The following is a 22,548-nucleotide window of genomic DNA, read 5'->3' as shown; positions in this document are numbered from 1 at the left end:
CGTGAAAATTCCACATTTTTCTTAGATATTTTTTAAACAATAAGAAACAGCCCAAAAAAGGCAAGGTTGAAAGGCCTAACAGTGCCTGTACGTAATAACAGGTAATGGACTACGCCTGGGGGAAAAGGAAGCGCAACAAAACTTAGAAGTAATTGCTGCATCTCACATAGACCTATGATTACAAAAAGACTGCTTAAATAGTAGGCAGTCTTAGAAAATCTTAACTTATTCAAATATATGTTCTGAAAATGTGGCATCATGCCCCTTTTGTAAAAAAGGAGATGAATATGATGGAAAGGCAGCTAACAAACTAGCTAACAATTAGATTTTATGAGAGAGCAGGGTATGAAAACAACTGTTCCAAGTGAAAGGAATTAACCAGAAAGCAGGATACATATTAGTCAGTTGACAGTTGTAAGAATTTTTTAGCCGTGGCCAGTGTGGCACAGTTGGTTGGAGTGTCGTCCCATGCACCAAAGGGGCACAAGTTCAATTCCAGTCAGAGCACATACCCAAGTTGCAGATTTGATCCCCAGTCTGGGCGTATATGGCAACCGACTGATGTATCTCTCTCATGCTGATGTTTCTCTCTCCCCTTCCCTTCCTCTCTCTGAAATCAATTAAAACACACACATCATATCCTCAGATGAAGATTAAAAAACTTTTTTTAAAACATCTTCACTCGAGGATATTTTTCCCATTGTTTTTCAAAGAGTGTGGAAGGGAGAGAGAGAAACATCAATGAGAGAAAGACACATGGATTGTTGCCTCCTGCCTGAGCCCCAACTGTGGCCAGGGATCTAACCTGCCACCCAGGTACCTGCCCTTGACCAGGAATTGAACCTGCGACCCTTTGGTGCAAGGGCTGATGCTCTAACTGCTGAACACACTGGCCAGGGCAAAAAATGTTAAGAATTTTTAAAAACTTGCTACATTAAACCCAACAGCTATTAATCATCTTTCATTTAGGGTGGTTGGATTAATTCAGCATTTATATTGGCAATTTTTCTGAAAATTCAGTAATTTTAACACCTTTAACTACAATCCAAAGTAAAAGGCAGTAGTTATTTTTGGCATATTTAATGTTAACTGGGGAAGCCACAGTAAATACTGAAAAAACAGGCTATCATGAGAAACTCTTGACTAGCTAAACAGCAACCAGATTAGAGTTCTTTATAAGCAGCAAATAGGTAGAAATATAACCACTGTACTTTTTAAATAGCATTTTATAATAAACTAGAGGCCCAGCACGTGAAATCACACAAGACCCCAGACCCACCACAAGACCGAGACCGCGGCGCTGCGAGACCCATCAATGCACCTCCTGGCGACCGGTCATTTCGTCATTACGGTGTTACGGCCACTGGCCTTTTATAATATAGATGGTTGCTTTTCATTGTTAAATGGTACTGAAATCCCAAGTGTGAGAAGTACCAGTGTTAGAAACAATACTTAAAAATAATAAATGTCTTACAGAAGCAAAAACTAATGCTGTTTGAACTCTGGCTTGAGGTGCAGTCACAAAAGCTAAAGCTAGATATGAAGTAAAGGAGTCTTAGCTTTGAAAGAAGTAAATGGCACACTGCATGGGCCGACTTGAAGAGCATCCATTACGGGTGGAGGAAATTCAGTAGGAGACGTAGAAAGAGCACTAACCAGGGGCCCAGGAGGCCTGGCTTCTGCCCTAAGCAGCCCCATATGAACCAGGGGGTTTGGGGAAAGTCACTGGGCCCTAGTTTCCCATCTCTGTTAATGGGCGGGTTTATCTACATGGGGGAATGGATTTATTCCAAAGGAAATGCAAAACCCAATTTCTTACATGTACCAAGTTTTACCTGAAACAAACACACAGACTAACAAATCAGACTACAGGAAATATTTTTCAAATGTGTATCATAGTTAACCCTTGAAGAATATGGGTTTGAAGTGCACGAGTCCACTTAGACGTGCATTTTTTCAATAAATACTGTAGTTTTCTATCTGCAGTGGGGAGTCAGCAGATGTAGAGGGCTGACAGTATACACTGACCCATGCCATTTTGAATAGGGGCTTGAGCATCCTCGGATTTTGGTATCCACAGGGGTCCTGGAATCAATCCCCCCCCCACCACACACAGATACCGAAGGACAACTTAAGTTTTAGGGGAGTCAAAGTTATATGGATTTTTTACTTTAGGAGGGGCCTGACTCCCGAGTTGTTCAAGGGTCAACTGTAGATGCTATTAAGATGAATGAATGGGAACTCACAGTAGCTGTTGGTCATGCATTTTTTTTAAACAAAAGGACACTAAAGATATGACCACAAGTGCCAACAGGAAAACAAAATTTATTGATACTGAAAAAAAGGGTTCTCACACCACACTGTTAGCCACTGTCCATGTGTTCAAGGTAAGGGTCAGCCTGTAAACTCTCAGTGGCAGAAGTCCTCTTCTATACCAAATGTTGAACAGCATGTGAGCTCCGGAACTTTCTAGTAAAGTGGAGGCAAAGGTAGGCATCACTGCAGGGTCATGGGGAGAAGGCGCCATGAGACCAGTGAAGATTATGTAAAACCAGGGTAAGTTCATGAGTTCTGCCACTCAGGGCAAGATTTTATACAAATGCAAACCTCAAGTTTTCTCATCTGCACAATTAAATAAATATCACAGATTGTTGTGGAGATTAAATGGATCAAAAGAGTAGCAAAGTGCCTGGACACAAAGTAATGCTCAATGTTAGTTTGCCTCCTTAACAGACAGCTAGCTGATTTTAAATGACCTACCAGCTTTCAATCTTAATATTTAGGTTTTTTCAACATTTTAGGAATGTGATTAGCATCTATGGTTGAAAAGTATACTCTCTGCAGAAAAATTGCTCATACATGTAAGACTTGCCAAGCAATTTTAGGAATTTTATAGGACCTCTTAAACTCAAAGAGACTACCGGGGGGCCTATTAGAAAACTAATAAATTATTTAAAACCTGAATCTGGCCCGGCCAGAGTGGCTCAGTGGTTGAGTGGCAACCTATGAACCTAGAGGTCATGGTTCATTCCAGGTCAGGGCACATGCCTAGGTTGTGGGCTCCATCCCCAAGTGTGGGGTATGCAGGAGGCAGCCGATCAATGATTCTCTTTCATCATTGATGTTTCTATCTCTCTCTCTCCCTCTCCCTCACTCTCTGAAATCAATAAAAATATTTTTTTAAAAAAATTTTAAATCTGAATTTGTATAACAAATATCTATGTGATAAAAGATAATGCTTAATGAATGCTTATTATATGGTATTTAATTATTTCAAATAGCTGGTAATATACCCATTTTCTAAGTGAGAAAACTAAGGGTTAGAGAGATTGATTAATATGTCCTATGTTACACAAGAGCATGTCTAAAGAAAAAAATATGTTCTCTAAAAGATAATGCACCAAAAGCCAGTAGCTAAAAAAATGACTGAAATAAAATACCTCAACCCATTACCTTATTTATATTACATATGTTAGCCACTCGACAGAGGTCTGAAACACACAAAAATATATGACTAAAAAAAATAAAAAAGCCCAATGACTAAATCCCCTAACTAGCCCTTGCTCTCCTGTGAGGAAGAGGACAGGTGCAGCCAATAGAACTCAGCCTGCAGAGCCCACCCGTGACAGTACCAATGAAACTGCATCCCCTTTAAATGGCTGCACCATTTCTGCTTTGGAGAATTTCTCGTGCCATTCACACCAAATTGCACTGGGAACATCTCTGCCCCGTCTACTGAGGATCTGAGCAATGTTTTCTTTGCCATCTCATCTCCCTCACTACCCCCGAACTACCAGTAAACACAGTACTTTTTGCTAGAAAACATCCAAGCTAACAGATTCTCAATAACAAATAAAAATATTGCCTTTGCAGTACAAATACTTTAAAAATGGTCAATAAGTTAGAAATTTATAAAATTAAATCTTATGAGTTTGATACATCTATTAGTGTAGAAACACAGATCACATATACCTGAATATGCAAAGCAAGTTAAATTATGATGCAAGCAATGCCATGGTATAAAAACTAAATTAACAAAAATAGTCTATTAGCGAAGACATCTGGTGTATCATGGCAAGAAACATTAATGATATTGTCTGCAACCCTGTAATCAATTTTTTCCCCAGCAGCTCTCTCATACACTGTATTAGATCTGTGTGCCTGCAGAATTTATGAGAGCCCCACACAAGGGGGGGGGGGTGAGAGGGGGCTTTGCCAACTGGATCCGATTCAGATCCAGCTCAAATGACTTTGGCAACATGAAGCACTGTTACAGAACAATCAATACAGTTAGCTTTATGCAGCAGCATCTTGACTAAAAGATTTATCATCTTATTACAGAATCTTCTCAAGCCTTCATATGATGGTATCTGAGTACACCACCAATCATAAACTTATTTAAATCCTCAGTGACCACAACACTTTCACTGCTAAAAATTAAATAGTGGCCATCACTGATGCTCACAGAACAAGTTTACTGTTATTGGAAAAAATTTCAATCTATTTAGCAAATCCTGGTTGGTGAGTATTGTGGAAATGAAACAGTCTAACAGTGACATCACACTGATTAGAGAATAGAGAAACAATCAGCCTGAAAGAGAACAGTCATTTCTTAGACACATATGGAAATTAGATGGTAAGTGGTAAAGGCTGAAGCATTTGAAATAGGTAGTCAAGTCAGGACTCTGCTAATTTGTCCCTTAAAATGTCAATCTCTCTCTTCAGGGATTAAAATTAGACTTTTATCCACTACACTGGGTTTTATCTTACATTGTGAATGGCTATTATGTCAATAATTCCAAGGCTTCCATAATGTGAACCTTTTTTCTGGTCTAATTCTTGATAAATTACACTGGCAATTACCCAAACATGAAATTGTTGTTGTGACAATTATTCCTGATTTTGTTACAATTATTAATATCCCATCTCTATTGTCTTGGTCCTCTTCATTTTATGCATGGATGACAGCCCTAGCCTCCTAATTGGAACTTCCAGTCTTTCCCCCCTGCACACAGCATTCTGCTTCCCAATGAATCTTCTTAAGCAGTGATTTGCAAATCGGCTTACAGGAAATAAAAAAGGCTGCAAAGGCTCTCTTCCGACTATCACATAAAATCTCACCTTTTCTAACCTTTAAGATCCTTTATGATCCAGCCCCATTTTATATCCCCACCTCTGCCTCCCAAGTCCCACTAACCTGTGCTCTTCATTGACGTCCTGTGGTCTTCTCACAACTCCCAGCTTCACCGGGCTCATTGTCTATGTTGCTTATAGGGACAAGCGGACATGTACACCTGGAAGGCTCCTCCACTCTGCCTGGCCACAGGTTACTGATGCATCAAAAACATAACCAGCTCCTCAAAACCGACCTCTCATCACAAAACTTTCCCAGTTCTACCGCCCGTTTGGAGCACTCTCTTCTCTTAGTCTCAAGGTATGAATGTTCTACACTGCCACGGAACAATTCATTACACACTCCCAGTATCTTGTATAGCGGGTGTGCATCTGGGATGACTATTTTCTTGTGTCATTTTCTGAGTATGAGTTTGGTCAGATTACATGCAAGAGAAAGACAGGTCTTACATTTATTTCTTCAGTGATTCACAGAAGTTGATCAGAACAATAACACCTATCTTTCAGAAAGCTTTACCATTCAATCCTCACAAATAAAGGGAAGAAAAGGAAATGTATGTACACAGCTTTCAGAAAAGGTAAGACAGAGACAGAACTAGCCCTCCGAGATCGTACACCGGGTCCTGTGCTCTAAGGGATAACTAACTAGGGACATTTCATCCTGCTACATCTCACACACATCCCACATTACCACCAGGTAACAGAGGAATTAGCAGAGTACCGCTGAGAGTACTATTATCTACACCCCAACCCGTGCCTTTCAGTGTTTTAGTCTGTATCTGCCCTGCAGAAAAGCCTAGCTACTTCTGAGCAATACTCTACAAAACTTTACCTGAGAGGACAGCACCCAAAACAGTTTAGATGTGTGGGCCACGAGTCCCAGTGGTCCTGGGGAGATGCACATTCCACTTGGTCTCAAACTTACCCCCCCGTTTCCCCCATTTCAGTTGCCAACATCCATACTCGCTGCTGATTGCCAGCTCCTGCTCCTTGCAGCAGCCCAGCATGCTCTCTGCTGGTGCCAAAATACCCTACACCACAAACCCCGCTAACTTCTGGAACTGTCCTAGAGGGGTAAGGTAAGTCCCGTATTTTGCTTCCTCTGTGCATGTACTTGTTACTCCTTTAAAAACACATACAATACAGCACATTTTTAAAGGGGCTCTGGGGAGGGAGGTAATATTCCTATTTTATACCCTATGGGATATAAAATATTGACAGCTTTTAAAAACGGGATTCTCCTTACCCCTACAGGCCCTCTCCCGGCTTCAGAAAGATGCTGTGGTGGCTGTGACGCCACCGGCAGAGAGCATGCTGGGGGGTCACACAAAGCAGAAGTTGGAGATCTGCAACAGGCCTGGGAGTTGTGGACCTAAAAAAGAAAAAAGTTTTAAGTTAACATGCCCAATGTCCCCTCATGCCCTGGTTAGTTATTAGGGGCACCCAGCACACAAGCAAGCACCTGCACAAATCCTTTAGCAGATGGCGTCTGAAATCTCAGAGAATTTGTTCGACCACTAAAGTTAACCTTTCTGCATGAATCAAAACCGTTTCCTTCATTCGCTCAGCGTGAACAGACACATGACCCTTCCAGCTTTACACTTTAACCTGGATCCTGTCACAAAGCAGTATGGTGTGTGCCCCTCAAAATAACCAAGGTAAGATGACACAGTGCCCAAGCACAGTGACAGTGGCATGCTTTGCTTATAATAAAAATGAACCCCCAGTGGACGAAGCGAGCTTTCAGAAGCGTTTCTAATGAAAGATGCTAGAGTCATAAAGCATGTACTTAATAAGGAAATATTCAAGGCATTAGGGGTTTCAAAGAAAGATCCTACCATTTTCTGAAAGTCCTCGTTTAATTTGGGAAAACTACAGGCAAGGTGAAAGACAAAGGCTTAACACCAGAGGAAAAAAGACACCATTCAAATAAGTTTCCATTTTCTCCAATGCCCATAAGGTATGTACAATGAACAGGCATAGAGCATAAAGTTCAAGAAAGATATTATTTCTTTTAGGGGCAAAACCAGTTTGGTATTTTTAAGAAACAGAACAATTTAAAACCAGCAAATGATTAGAGAGCAACTTCTGAAAGCCAGCACAATTCTTTTAAGTATCAAAAAAGATATCTAAGACTTTGAATATGATCCCTTTGCAACATTCTAGAAAGCAATAACATTTCCAAAAAAACCCCACTAACAATTCAATTTCATGAGGTTTTAAGTGAACTAAAAACATCATAAAACTCAAATGTTTATATAAGATTTCTGTTCTTAAAGTTGTTTAAAAATTACAGACAAGCAAACTTTTTAATATTAAATCTTTTTAGGGAGTCCTGTCACATTAACTCCTTTTGAGAAGCAAAGAATCATTCTCTAACAACTTCCTATAATTCAAGATTTAATGTCTATGTCTAACAAACAAAAAAGACAAACCCCAAGAAAGTAAGTTAATATTGGGAATGTCTTTATCATGGTGGTCTTCTTTCCCTCTCTACAGATCACCTTCTACAGCACATCCTGGGCCCCACGCTTGGTGTGTGGCCAGTTTCTGACTCCCACCGTCTTGATTACAATATGTGATTAAATCAAGTGTTAGTAGTCATAACCTTCTCCACCACACAGCTCCCCCTTCCCCATACCAACAGTACAGATTCCAAATCAAAGATTCAACTGTGTACAAGAATGTAAAGTATACTCAATATTTTTTACCATAAGCATCAAATAGAAATAAATTTGTGGTTAATCTTTTCACTAGAAATTCAATTAATCAGACCACTCACATCCTTATACATTCAAATCAAGGGCTTTAAACAAAGACACCTAGTAAATAATTTCTAAGCACCTTGGCAATATTTCAAATAAGCAAAAATTCAGGTAATGATTAAAATATTTTAAGCATTAAAAAGGCATCATTTCAAAGCATATAATTGTTCTTATTTAGGAGTCAGAAAACATTGACACAGTATCTCCATTTCCCTCATTTTAGTTCAGTTCTAATAAGCTTTTTAGACTATTTTGAGCTGGTTTTTAACACAAACATCCACATCCAAATTAAAAAATTTCCAGTTGTATGGAATTGAGTTTGAATGACAAGACTTTACAAATATTCTTGCACAGCAGATCTCTGCAAATATCAAATTGTCTCAAACTTTCCTAAGCTCCTTTTTAAACAATTAGAATACCTAGAGTCTTCCGCATTGAAAAAATTTCACGTATAGAGAACAGGCTTAGTAAATAACATTTAAGATAAATATTTTATGACAATAAATATAATTAAGTAAAACTTTTCCAGTGATTTCTTAAGAGTCCTAAAATCCATATAAATTAGAACAAAATGAATTCCCAACTTCACAGTAACCATGAACCATTAAAACTTTAAATCCCATGTGGTCTATAATGACTGTCAGTCATGAGTGAAAACAGATCAATGAGAAGCTGAATAAATGGGGCCAATAGGTGCTCTGAGATTATTTATTCCCAAAGCCTCATTTTGATTTTCACGTACGTGAATACCACCCCGCCATTTATAAGCTGACATTCATATCATGCAAAATGGTTGTGGTGATTCAAAATAACTCTCAACATGACTGCTCCAGAACTGGGGGACGAGTTAGCAGCCAAGATCCAGTATCACCTCATCTGACTAAGACATTTCATCCTACCTTTGCCTATTACAGGATTAAATACAAATAACATCAAATTTACATGTGAAAAAGAGACACTTAGTACGGGAACACATACAGCAGGTCCTCCTTTTGTTCATCTTCATTTCATTATAACACTGATGAGAAGTCTTAGGAACTTAACGCTTGTTTATACCAATCAGCCTGTGGTAAAACTGGTTTTGTTATAAGTCATTCCCCTCAAACTCACAGAACCTATCAACAATCTTAAGTGAGGACTTAGTGTACTTATTATTGGTGGCTTACTCCAAACATAGCATTGAGTAAGCCCAACACCCCATTGTAGTTTATTAATTACAATGCTTATGGAAACAACTAAGCAACCATGACCTTTATTTTAAACAAAGAAGAAAGAAAAAAAGTTGTGGCCCTCCCTGAGAATCCTCTAGCACAGTGGTTCTCAACCTTGGCTGCACAGTTAGAATCACCTGGGAATCTTTTTAAAATGCTGATTTCTGGGCCTCATCCTCCGGAAATTCCGTTTCTTTGTTATGGGGTGGGGCCACAACATTAGTAACAAAGAAACAGAATTTCCGGAGGACGAGGCCCAGAAATCAGCATTTTAAAAAGATTCCCAGGTGATTCTAATGTGCATTCAAGGTTGAGAACCACTGCTCTAGCACCAAATCAGTAACACACACCTTTTCTTGGCTGAGAAATCACTGTAGGAGAGGGCTGCCACGCTACGCACTCACTCCTGAGAGGTGAAAACTAAACCAACAGAAAGGAGCAACTTCTCTTAAAGAATCCTCTCAGCTCTACATCCCATTATCTCTTAAAGTAACACTTCACTCCTCACTCCAGAAAACTGAAACACTTGGTAACAAACCTCACCGTTTTCACTTCCTTGTCCAACGTTACACTCAAGTAACAAAGCTGCAGCTGGGTGGTACTGACCTTGTGGGGGACGAAAAGGAAGAACTATAAAAAGAAATAATAATTCTGCGGGCCTGCCTGGAGGGACTATGAAAAACAAGACAGACAACCGTTGCTTTGCAGAGAAATGAATCATCGCACGTAAGGCATTTTTCCTATAAGCTGGCCTTCTCTGGGATGTTTACATATGTGCTGAGCCCTCATTTATCTTTGCTAAAAGTATTATGGAAAACTCAAAACATTATAGTAACACCTAATCAATGTTATGACTTTGGCTATCCTTATGTAAACTTCCTGAAGAAAATAAGAAACTGAGTTTTGAAGTATTTTAAGAATAGAGTTTTATTATTTAAGTACAGAAAATATCACACATTGCAAGCTTAAACAAAACGTAAAGAAGCAGATCTCTTCGGCTTGTTTAATAAACAGAAAGTTAATCTGTAGCTAATGCAAACATTGTATCAAACTGTTACTAACGTTTTTAAAAAACTTTACCCAGTGAATTCCTTCCACTGAAATGTTACTTCATTCAATATTCAATAAATATTTACTGTGGATCTTATGTGGGCTAGGCAATATGCTAAGTGCTCAGTATACACCATGAATAAAACTGCTGTGATGTCTGCCCTCACAAAGCTTAAAGCTACACATCAACATCATGATCTCTGTCATTCCACAGCCCAGGCACTGTGCTACTAGCCACTGTGTAGACTTAGCTTTTAACCTAAAAACAATCTACCTACAAGACAGGTGCTTTCTATCCCAACTTCATAAGTAAATAAAGTAAGGTTAGGAGGATTAAGTTTCTTGCCCAAGGTCATGAAAGAGAGCAACTGATGGAACAAACTGCCGTCAAGCTCAAGCTGTCAACCCATGCACTGTGCCATCCCTAATCTCAGTCCCAGAAAAGCATCTCAAATTCTGAGTTAGCCATGTTCAAACTAATGTGGACATCCTGCCCACCCCCAGAACAGTTTTAATACAAGAATTACCTAATATTAAAATGGTGTATAATGATAACTAACTCATTGTGTATACACATGTATGTACACACAAAGGGTGCATGTAAATGTGTCTCTCACACCTCCCAGCATTACCTATGTAAAGATCTCTAACAAAAAATGAGAGGATATAATTACTTATCCTCAATAAGTTTCCATTTTAAAGAAGGAATAGCAGGTTCTTTTTTTCTTTTTTTACGGAATGCTTCATGAATTTGTGTGTCATCCTTGTGCAGGGGCCATGCTAATCTCTGTGTCGTTCCAATTTCAGTGTATGTGCTGCCGAAGTGAGCACGAATAGCAGGTTCTTACTTTTATTTCACTTCTGAGAAATTCAACTTGGGGTCGAGAGGGCAGTTTTAATAGTAAATGGAGCCTCAGCTAAAGCGACTTTGTCTGCAGTTGCGATTGGTTGTGATCGGCTCTCGGGGTGTAACCCTATCAAACCAGGAATCAGAAAGAAATCCCCAATGTTCCTCTCCCTGCTGCTCACATTTGGCAATGAAACAAAGAGGGAAATTGAAATCTTGAATAATTTGGCCCCCACATTCACAGCAGCAATGGAGATGTGCCTTGTCCAAGATAACTAGCTATTCTGCGTTCACAATCAGTACTTAGGACTTAAACTGTTAGGGACATAAATGATACAACAGCACACTCATCCATGCAGAGCCACAACACATTGGGCCCTAAACAGTAAACTGGATATAACCATAATATTCTTAATGACGTATCCCCAACTCTGAGGAATGTTTAGACCAGGTATAAATTTAATAACTTTCCTAGTTTTAATTAACCAAATAAGAGCCCAGTGAATCAATGTTATTTGCTCAAAAAAAATACTTGTAATAATTATATATCCTACCTGAAAATTCATTTCATATAACTGAAGAATAGATAACTGTAACTCAAAGAAACCGAAATCATACTTTTTCTGCTGTATAAACGACAGAAATTCATTAAGAATCCACACAAAATTCCCATGTAGAATATTAAAGGAACAGCTTCCATTACTTCCCTGTGAATGAAGACTTAGGTATGAACTACTACTGCTAGACCCAGACCAGAAACTCCTGGGTATTATACTGAATGGAAATTACTAATCTCAATGATCTTCCTGTTGAGCATTCTCAGAATCCATGATTATTTCTAGATAGCACATTAACTCTATTATGCTAAGGCCTGGGTTTCTATAAATATGGAATTTTGTTGTTTTTTAGTAAAAGCAAGAAAGAAATCTTTCTTGGGGACAAAAACTGAATGTCTTCCCCCACATCAATCCTATTCAATGTTCTCCAAAGAGGACTGATCTCCAAAAACGCCATTGCTGTCTGTCCTTAGAACCTACAATCACGGAGGGAAGGAACTAGATCCCACATTCTTCAGCCCCCATTATGGTGCTGCACCCAGCAAAGAACACAAAGTAAGTTTTCAATAAATGCTTGTCAAAGGCCCTGATTACAAACCAAAACATTTTTTTAAAATATATTTTATTGATTTTTTTTACAGAGAGGAAGGGAGAGGGATAGAGTTAGAAACATTGATGAGAGAAAAACATCAATCAGCTGCTTCCCGCACAGCTCCTACTGGGGATGTGTCTGCAACCCAGGTACATGCTCCTGACCGGAATCAAAGCTGGGACCTTTCAGTCCGCAGGCCGATGCTCTATCTACTGAGCCAAACCGGTTAGGGCCAACCCAAAACATTCTTAATTGCACTCTGGGATATAATGCTCCTTGGTGATACCGACTCATTCAGAAACAAAATTCTCTAAGAAACCAAGTCACACCCTAGCTGGTTTGGTTCAGTGGATAGAGCATCAGCCTGGGAACCAAAAGGTTCCAGGTTCGATTCCAGTCAAGGGCACATGCCCGGGTTGCAGGGCTCAATCCCCACTGGGGGGCTTGCAGGAGGCAACCGATCAATGATGCTCTCTCATCATTGATGTTTCTATCTCTCTCTCCCTCTTCCTTTCTCTCTGAAATCAATAAAAATATATGTTAAAAAAAAAAAAAAAAGAAACCAAGTCACACAGTGACCAGAAAAGCTATGGGAGTGCAGCAGAAGAAAGGGTGGAGGGTGGTATGCTAAGCTCTTGCAGTTGCAATTACTGAGATCAACTCAAACTGGCCAAGAAGAGGCTTCACTGAGGGGAACTCTCACTCCACCTGGAAGCCACATCCGGAGAGCTCAAGGAGGCGAACACTCTCCCCCTCAGCTCTGCAATGTTCCAACCCTCTGCTTTCCCTGGCGTCCTGCCCCATCACACCAGCCTGACTATGACCTGCTTATGCCTCCCCAACCTTCTCTCACTGAGGCAATTCTTGACTCATCCCATTAGCTTTGCCCTCCCTGCTAGCTACTCAGTCTCTCAGCTCATCTTTTCAAGCCAGGCCACAAAGATCATAGATTGCCATTCCACATTACTGTTCTTTCGAAGAGCTAAAGATTTTGCCAACTGCTTTAATATTTAATTCAGAAGCCTAAGGTGTAAAGCTGCCTTATTTAATTGATGATCCCTCTTTCTTCCTGCTTCTAAGCATACACTGTCCATAATTCAACCTTACCTCTCCTGCCCCTGCTTTTCACATGTTCCACAGATACTTCTGCCATTGCAGTCAAACAAACCCAGTCTCCCCATTTGTAAATAAGCCCATCTAATGAACACTTCCAAAGAGAATGAAAGCATCCTAATAGAACAAATAATTCCCTTCCCTTGAAAATGCTACTTCCAAAAACCTCAGTTCTGTTAGGAACTCAATTTTTTTGCAACATCATAGCTTTCACCTACCCCTGTGGAAGTGCAGGTTCTAGATATATCTACCAATGTAGGACAGAGAGGCCTTATGTATGTGTTTTGATGGTTAAGTGTTAATAAAATGGAAGCCATGAATCCCATCCCCATATAACCTGTCACCCCAATAGGGACACCTTTGAGTGAAAAGGGGCACTGTTTAATAGTTTACCAGGACAACAGATGTAAACCTGGTCAACAGAAGCAGCTATGTCTCATATCATGGACTCAGAATCTGTGGGAAGACAATCAGATGCCTGCATAAAATCCAAAGACCTTTCTTACCCAGGATCCTCAGTTCAATACACTGGCATTGTGCTAGTGACCAGTGGTAGTTGTCTCCCTAAGTCCACTTCTCAATTCTTTAGTCTCTGATGTGTTTAACACTGTACTCTTAGCTCACATGTACCATAAAGGGCATTCGCCCAATTCTTTTTACAGTCCCCAAATAGAACTATATTCACAAACTCACCATGGTAAAAGGATTAATTATAATCAGTGGTATAAACAAAGAAATACATTTTAGTTACAACCCCAAACCAAATAAAGATAAAATAATCAACAACATTTCAAAGCTATTGGCTTTTGTTTTCCATTGTTCCACTTGTCATGCATGGTATTTCCTGTGGGCAAAATCAACTCCAATTTCTTCTTTTTAAAATCTTGCAGAGGAAAAAAAAAAAGCATATTTCCTTCTGTTCATCCTTTCCCCTATAGCTTGGGTAAGCTGAAGAAGAAAAAAACAACAACCTATAATTATTCTCCTCTATTAGGTTAGCTTTTCGTAAATAGTATTGAAAACCAAGGAAAGAAGAAAGCAGATATCCAGACGATAACTACATTCCTTCCAGTAGTAAATATTTCAATATCACTGTTATTTTTACATAACTATGATGTGTGCTGAATACAGAACTCAAAAACACACACACACACACACAAAAAAAAAAAACCCATAAGGCATAGAGCAGTGTGTGATTTAGAAAAAGGTATCTTAACATACTGCACCCTACCCTTTTCCCACATTGTTTTTGCATACAGCTTTAACATGTTGTACTAGACCAATACTTACAACAGAAGCTTCAGCTTTTATTGCTGTTAATACCCTGAGCAATTACTATAACTCAGCAGGAACCTCTGCCCTGGACTATCACATTATAATCAGCATTGCATAAGCAACGCTGCACAAACATGAAGGCACCAGCCAATGTGCACAAATTGTACAAAAGGGGCTCAGGTTCTAAAAGGTAAAAGAAAAATCTTTGCAATTTTATTTCACAGCTGTATCTTTTCCATGGTGCACTGGTATTATATTTGATAAAAATCACACACAAAGACAGTGACCAGGAAAAGAGCAGTAGCAGCAGCCACTAGCCAAACAAAACTCTTCAGGAAACAAGGCCACCGCCCAGATTTTCAAATGTCAGTGTAGCTTCTGTAAAAAATATTTGAAAGGAAACATGTAACAAATAACAAAGACCTCTAAAATGATAAAACTTTGTGTTGACATAAAATCTGAATAAAAAGCATTTGATTTTTACAAGATTAAACTGCAAGGCCATCTTGCAAAACAAGCAAGGAAGTTGAAAGCAGTTACCAAGTGTAATCCTCGGGAGTAAATGGCACATTTGACTTTCTTTTATAACAGAAAGCATGTATTACTTATGCAATAATTTTTTAAGAAAAAAAAATAAATGGCATGCACTTATTAACTAAATTGGAATATGCTAGTTAGATATTTGGGGCCATCAGAAACAAAGAAGATGGAGAGTTAAAGATCTCTTCAGACTACTGCATTACTTTTCCTTAGACTGAAATATCACATATAATGAATTGTCAAACGTTTCAAAGGGTTTTTGAAATAAGGACAGTCACAGACACTGATAGAATCTCTACAAACTAGGATTAGGATTTCTCTACACCTAAAACTAGAGAGTGGTCACAATTCTTCAAGCACAGGGATCCCTTTTTAAGATCTAAATGTTTCAAAAGATCCCCAAATAACAGTACTTCAGTAGTATTTCACTTATCAACCGCTTGAGGAAAATACCTAATAAACAGGGATTCTTCAGTACATATTATCATTAAATAAGTAAATTTTTAAAACCACAGCAGCATATTAATACATTTGAAAAGCAGTTGCACAGATGTGTGAGGTACATTTATTTAAGACTGAGAATGTTTACCTGCAGACCTTTGCAAAATCTCTACAGATATCCAGGGATCTAAAACCCCTAGGGTGGGGACCACTGGTCCAAAACAAAGAGATCATAGCGGGCAACATCAATACTTAATGAACTTAGGAAAAGTTTTTAATGAGAAAGTACGATAGCTATACCATCCCTGAGCCAGACTTCCAACCTCCACTACTTGGAGACCCCCCAAAAAGATTCAAGATACACTCCATACTCCTAAAATATCTAAGTAAATTAATTATGGTCACCACCGAAACCAGTCTCTGGCCCATGTACATTCTTTTTCTCCAATCATCAAATGCCAAAATTACTCTTCTTCAGGCTTTTCCCAATGGCTGAGAAGAAATAAACTACTTCAGAAACTCAAAGGAATCTCGGAAATTGATGTCAAAACACCTATGAGAGGAAAGAAACTTTACACACATTATTTACAGTATGAGCTCTGTAAATCTAAAGTGTCACAAAACGGGGAAGATAAAACTGGTGACTGCCTTATGTGCATGCTACAGCCACCAGATGCGTTAGCACTCAAGAAGGTAAACTGCTTATAAAATCAATACGATAGACAAGCAACCATGAGACAGCCACAGGAACTGGAAAAGAGAAGGTCCAGAGTAGAATCAAGAGCACGTGAAAAAAATGCTTACCAGTTTGAAGTCTTGAATGCTACAGATGAAATACGGTGTGTTTGGTCTCCGACTCTCGATATACACACAGTCTTTAAAAGAAAAAGAAATTTTAAAACAATGGCATTTACCTTTAAGGGAACAAAGACAGGGCCCATAAAGCCACTGCATACATAAATAAATGACAAAGCACATACATTTTAGAGAAAATTTTTTTCTCAGAGGTAATATTAAATTACTAGTAATTTTAAGCTAAAGGAAAACAGCCCTTGGGTTCTTGTTTTACCACTTTTCTGTTAATTTAAAGAACTTGATAAAGCCTCAATTATTGTTTTCAGGGTCCCTGAAGAAGGGGGAGGAGGAAATCCCATGGGAGTATCCACATTCAGTTGAAGGTACTTGCTCAAATTTACCCACCAAGACAAAACCTGAATATCTTGCTACCAAGACAAAATCCTGCTGTCTTATTCAAATAGATGCCTCGTCATTACAAAGAGAAATGGCTTGACCAAATGCTACTTTATTTTCAATTATTATTTTGTGAGGAAAGAAGTGAAATGTAAAGACGACTAGCTTGAACATGCCATTACAATGGTCTTTTCCCTACAAATTTTAACCTAAACACACTTTACTTTCTAATTGTAAAGAGAAACAAGGCAGCCAATCAGAGATGGAATGAAGTAAACCAAATTACATTTTCCTCTAGAAGAAGAGCACTTTCTTACATTGCATCTGACCGCAGGGCCTGAATAATTATGTTTGCTGCTCTCAACTGCTGCGGGCTAAAGGCTGCTTTTTAAAATGGCAGGTTGATGAACAACATAAACTGATGAACAAAAACAGATCCAGATTCAGAGAAGCATCGATCAGACCGACAACCTTAGAGGGAAGGTACGGGAGGGTGGGAGTAAGGGGTAAGTTTACATGCATGAACTTGTATGCATGCATATAAACCTAACCAATGGACACAGACACCAGGGGGGTGAGGGCATGAGTGGAGGGGCAATGGGAGGATAAGGACACATATGTAATACCTAATCAACAAAGATAGATAGATAGATAGATAGATAGATAGATAGATAGATAGATAGATAGATAAAATGACAAGTTGAGATACAGGTGTTTTTTAAAAAAGCAGTGATATTAAAGGAAGCAGTGGTTATAAAGAAATATAAAAACTCTTCCCATTACAATCCAAGATCATTGTAAAATTTAGGATAAAAAGGTCATGTATTATTTACTGGGAAGTAAAAGCATCTGCAGGCAATCAGATTTTCTAGAGTGGCCATAATGCCCACATTTAAAACGTCCTTTGTTTTATCTTTCCTGTTGACCCCTCATAACGGAGATGTCTTAGGATAACTCAGATCCTTGAGAACTCAGGCAGGTTCCTCTATTGCCGCATTTCATACATGTTAAGAGTCAAGAAATAGCAAAGGAGCCAAGATCTGGAGCCATCCATCCAGTAGACAGTCCAGTCCAACCACAGTGCTAGCAGACCACTAGGAGACAGATCATGAAGAAAGTCCTCACTAAAGGGACACTTCCTTCCAAAAAACTCTCTGAAAGACATCAGGATTTTTGTAGCCCAAAGCCATTCCAGAAAGAGAAGGACTCATTTTCAGGCATCCAGAAGTTCCCAACTGATTTCTCTACTCAGATGTAGACTCAACAACAGAGAGTCAATCCCTGTATGTATGAATGAACTGTTGACCAAGCTCTTCTAGCTTGTTCCAGAATCCAGGATGCTAATAACTCTGTTCAACATTCAGGCAACATCCATTTAACATGCTTATCATCATAAGAAACAAGAAAACTCTTCCCACTATGGCACATAGATATCTCTCTTCCTATCTCGTATTTGGTATTCAAGTAGAAGCAGAAGAAATCCATCCAGCTGGGGTGACTCAGCGGATTGAGCATCATCCCATGCACCAAGAGATAACTGGCTCAATTCCTGGTCAGGGCACATGCCCTGATTGTGGGCCTGATCTGCAGTGGGGGTGTGCAGGAGGCAGCCAATCGATGATGGATGTTTCTCTCATCAATGCTTCTCTTTCTTTCTCTCTCTCTCTCTCTCTCCCTTTCTCTTTCTCTAAAAATCAATAAAAACATTAAAAAAAAAAAAACAGAAGAAATCCATTCCTAAGTAAAAACTATAGCTTCAATCTTCACAATTTTGAGACATCCAAGTGTCTTAATTTCTGTGTTCTAATCTCTATTGTACCTGTATGTCAAATCTCTAGGTATCAATTATTTACTCATCCCACTCAACCTGAACACAAAGGACAGTGTATATGCCCTCTTCTTCCTATTTCATACATAACACTGTCATACCTAGCTAGTATTCACTTACTTCAAAATTAACAGGTCATTTTCTTAACGAATGACTTACCCGTTCTTAAAGCCCACATATCAAAAATTTTCCATATTCAGTGGTCTGATCCCATACCACATCCACCTCATCTTCCACTAGGCTGCATACTACAAAAGAAACACCAACACCACTACCTCCACCCATGCCAAACCTTTTCACTCCTTCATTCTGCCAGCACCTGCAACCTTCTAACAAGTCACCTCCAGCAGCAGTGAATTCTCATGGCTCATCTATAAAGAAACATCTCCTTTCTTTTACATAAAATTAACAATTTACGTTGCCTGTCTGTTCAGTTATTTGGCAGTCAGATGGTCTGCACGGTCCACATTACTATTGTTGAGCTTTGAACTCAGAGAAACTTACTCACTTTAGTGTTCTCTGCAACCACCGAGAACTGGTGCCTGGCATTCAATATGACAGATGCTTAGACAGTGAAAACTATGGGCAACTCTGTTCTTTTTACATAAAGAAAAGCTCTATATGTACTTTTCAGAATCAATAGAATCATTATTACTATAAGCCCTCTTACTGAGACATAAAGCAGTTATTAACTTGTAGTGTGTAAAAACACTTCCCAGAAAAAAAAGAGAGCACCTATATTCTCTCATTTCTCACTGCCAAGTTACATTCAGGAAAATGATTACCTGTAAACACATCTGGATGTAACTGTTAGAGAAGGGAATAAAGGTCGACCATGAAGAAAGTCCTCACTGAAATGGCGGGAGGGAGGGAGATAAGAGAGAGTAAAGGGAGGAAAATAGTGATGGAAGGAGACCTGACTTGGGGTGATGAACACAAAACACAATATACAGATGACGTCCCTTTGCTTAAACACTTATCTGCAGTCTTATTGGAAGCCTCCTCACACTCCTGATTGAGAAACACTGCCATGAGGGGATAAGGCAGAGGGCAGATTCTCAAATCTGACATATGGAATTAACACATTTACTTACTAATGACTTATTACTAGATAAACAGTCACTTCTTTCTGTTTAAAAAGTTACCATGGGCCCTAGCCAGTTTGGCTCAGTGCATAGAGCATCGCGGCCTGCGGACTGAAAGGTCCTGGGTTCGATTCCAGTCAAGGGCACATGCCCAGATTGCAGGCTGGATCCCCAGTAGGAGACATGCAGGAAGCAGCCAATCAATGATGCTTTCTCATCATTGATGTTGCTATCTCTCTCTCTCCCTTCTCTCTGAAATCAATAAAAATATATTTTTAAAAAATTTGGCTTTGCTTCTAAAGCAAAAGAGTGCTTTTAAAAATAAATAAATAAGTTATCATGGCAACGCAAATTGATCCAAAGCTATAAATTCACATGAGAGTCCAATGCCCAAGGCTAATAATCTGTTACTGTATGAAGTGATCTCTATAACTTTTCTTTATAACCCATAAAAATTAGGGTGATCCAACTAAAAGAATATAGTCTAAGAAACCATTTGGAATTTAAGTCTCATACACACAGGAATCTACTTATTCTTCTTAATGATTTTTAAAACAAAATAAGGCCAAATATTCATAAGAATATGAATATTTCCCTTATCTCATTAATTAAGCAGCTATTTAAGAAAATTACTTTATATAGATGTCTATAGTTAGCCCCCAAATAAAGCTGTTTATTTGGAAGGGGAAAGATGAGAACTTAAATCAAGAGCAATGTTAAAATTTCAGTTGGATTATATGACCAGTAATCGCTTAAAGCCAAAATTATTTTCTAAGAATTTTCCTGCAATTTATGAGTGCATGGATTATCTGAAGCTGGTCTCAATGATCCTCAACCTGAAAATCCCCCATGACCAACACAAGCACTGCAGACACCTTTTATTTATTTTTTTAAAGAGCTTTTTTTGTTTTAAATCAGAAAGCTAGCAGTTCTGGAAGAACTGCGCAAAGCTGATGCAATCCATTAAGTACATAATGCACATTTCCAAAATTACCCATATAAAAATGTATATTTATTAGATTGAGTTAACGGCTGTTGCAGGGCAAATACATACATATATATATATATATATATATATATATATATATATATATTAATCTTAAAATCAGCAAGTCTGAAATGGGCTAGAAAAATAAAAGGCTATTACCATCTATATCAATTATGCCAAACAACACATGATAACTAATTTTTTCTGTATAGGGGTGTGTGGGAATGAAACCATGGGTCTAGGTTAAGACTTATTCTCTAACACCTAGCCTCTGACTGGGAATGGATCCCACGATTAATGACCTCAAACCCTGCATCCATGATTTGGGCAATGACACCGAACAGGGGTGTTTCTGGCTGTTTCGCAAAACCTCAACACAGCTTTGTGTCCAAGAATCTATTGTACCATCTGCAAACAACAGAGCATATGCTAAGCGGAGGAAGGAAGTCAGCCAAAACGTAAAGGCAAATTCTCAAGGCAAAGAAAGCCCTACTTTCTCAACGCTCAGCAAATCAGCAGAAACAGAGCAGTGACTTTCAAGCAGTGCGCCACAAGAGGCACACCGGGGTGCCGCAAGAATGTTTAAAACATGCAATAATGACTGTTTAGTCAGGGCACTGACCTTCCCCCTTAGACCAGTGGTTCTCAACCTTGGCTGCACATTAGAATCACCTGGAAATCTTTTTAAAATCCTGATTTCTGGGCCTCATCCTCCAGAAATTCTGTTTCTTTGTTACTAATGATGAGGCCCAGAAATCAGCATTTTAAAAAGATTCCCAGGTGATTCTAATGTGCAGCCAAAGTTGAGAACCACTGCCTTAGACTATCCAACTAAAAAATGACAACAGCCAACACAACAGCCATCTGATGTGAATGAATCACAATTACACCCTCTTTTGTCAGCTCAGGTTATTTTTTGGAGTGTCACAGAATTTTAGTCATTAGTTTATGTGTGCTATGAGATGAAAAAGGTTGAAAAATCACTGAAATAGGGTGGGGGAAGACAGAAGAGGGTAAAGGTAGGACAAATGGTGGTGGATGGAGATTGCCTTGGGGTGGTGAACACACAATACAATATACAGATGATGTATTATAGAATTGTACCCCTGAAACCTACGTCATTTTATTAACCACTGTCACCCCAAAAATTCAATAAAAATTAAAACGGAATTTTTAATTAATAATAAGAAAAAAATTGCTGAAACAGAGCAAGAACACAGTCTTCTCAAGGGTAAAAACCATAGCCGGGAGCATTAGGCAGTTTGTAATCCTGAAACACAAAGAACCTGTCAGCATCTTTCCTGCAGCCTCCTCACACAGCACAGTGGACACTCACTTCACCCACTAATTGAGCAAAGCAGCACTATGAGCCAGCATTAAAATGGTGGTCAGGCAACGCTCAGCCACAGTGCTGCTCCTTACAGAACTCCCCTCCCCAATTAATGCCTTTCTGCCTGTTCACCTTTGAAATACCTTCTCATCCTTTGCAAAGCATGGCCAGCGCCACTCTAATATAATTTCCAATAGAAAACCTCTCCTAGTTGTAAAGAGCATGCATGAACAAAGACTTTCTCGCAAATTTTTCAGAGAGCCAGCCGGGTGGCAGAGTGGTGGACATGGAGGCCGACCCTCAGGACTGTGCTGCTCTGCCACTTTCCATTTCTCTTACAAGGACACCTCCAACCTGGACACTGAACCATTCAATGAGGTAACAGCAGGTTGGTCTAACAGTGCAGAATAGAAACTGCACAGGTATCTCACTAGTTAAACTGGATGTTCCAAATTTCCAACATACAAAAAAAGGAGTGTCTGTATGTATGCACATGCTAGAAACACTGAATTCCGATACCCAAATCAATCCACAAATGCTGCACGCCCCTAGCAGAGCGCTCATCTCTAGCTTCCCCGTCTGTGCAACAGTCAAACCCATCA

The 22,548-nt window shown here is 39.1% G+C and overlaps 1 protein-coding gene and 1 non-coding gene across 6 annotated transcripts in view; both read right to left on the bottom strand.

Moving 5' to 3' along the window:
- Nucleotides 1–22,548, bottom strand: part of RERE (arginine-glutamic acid dipeptide repeats) — a 418,729-nt gene that overhangs the window by 209,549 nt on the left and 186,632 nt on the right. For 4 of the 5 annotated variants that reach the window (XM_059691362.1, XM_059691366.1, XM_059691364.1 and 1 more), the window contains exons 3-4: nucleotides 16,329–16,399; nucleotides 6,380–6,505 (exon numbers count right to left, since the gene is read on the bottom strand). In XM_059691362.1, the coding sequence (XP_059547345.1) occupies nucleotides 6,380–6,505; nucleotides 16,329–16,399 (197 nt within the window). The remainder of the gene's footprint in view (nucleotides 1–6,379; nucleotides 6,506–16,328; nucleotides 16,400–22,548) is intronic. The other variant, XM_059691365.1, reaches the window with a different exon arrangement.
- LOC132232070 (U6 spliceosomal RNA) lies at nucleotides 10,887–10,990 on the bottom strand. The gene has a single exon (XR_009452233.1). It is a non-coding gene; the product is annotated as a U6 spliceosomal RNA (small nuclear RNA).

This window comes from Myotis daubentonii, chromosome 3 (genome assembly GCF_963259705.1).
Source record: "Myotis daubentonii chromosome 3, mMyoDau2.1, whole genome shotgun sequence".
Lineage (NCBI taxonomy): Eukaryota > Metazoa > Chordata > Mammalia > Chiroptera > Vespertilionidae > Myotis > Myotis daubentonii.
The sequence above is the reverse complement of the archived record's forward strand: the minus strand, read 5'-3'. Positions and strand labels throughout refer to the sequence as shown.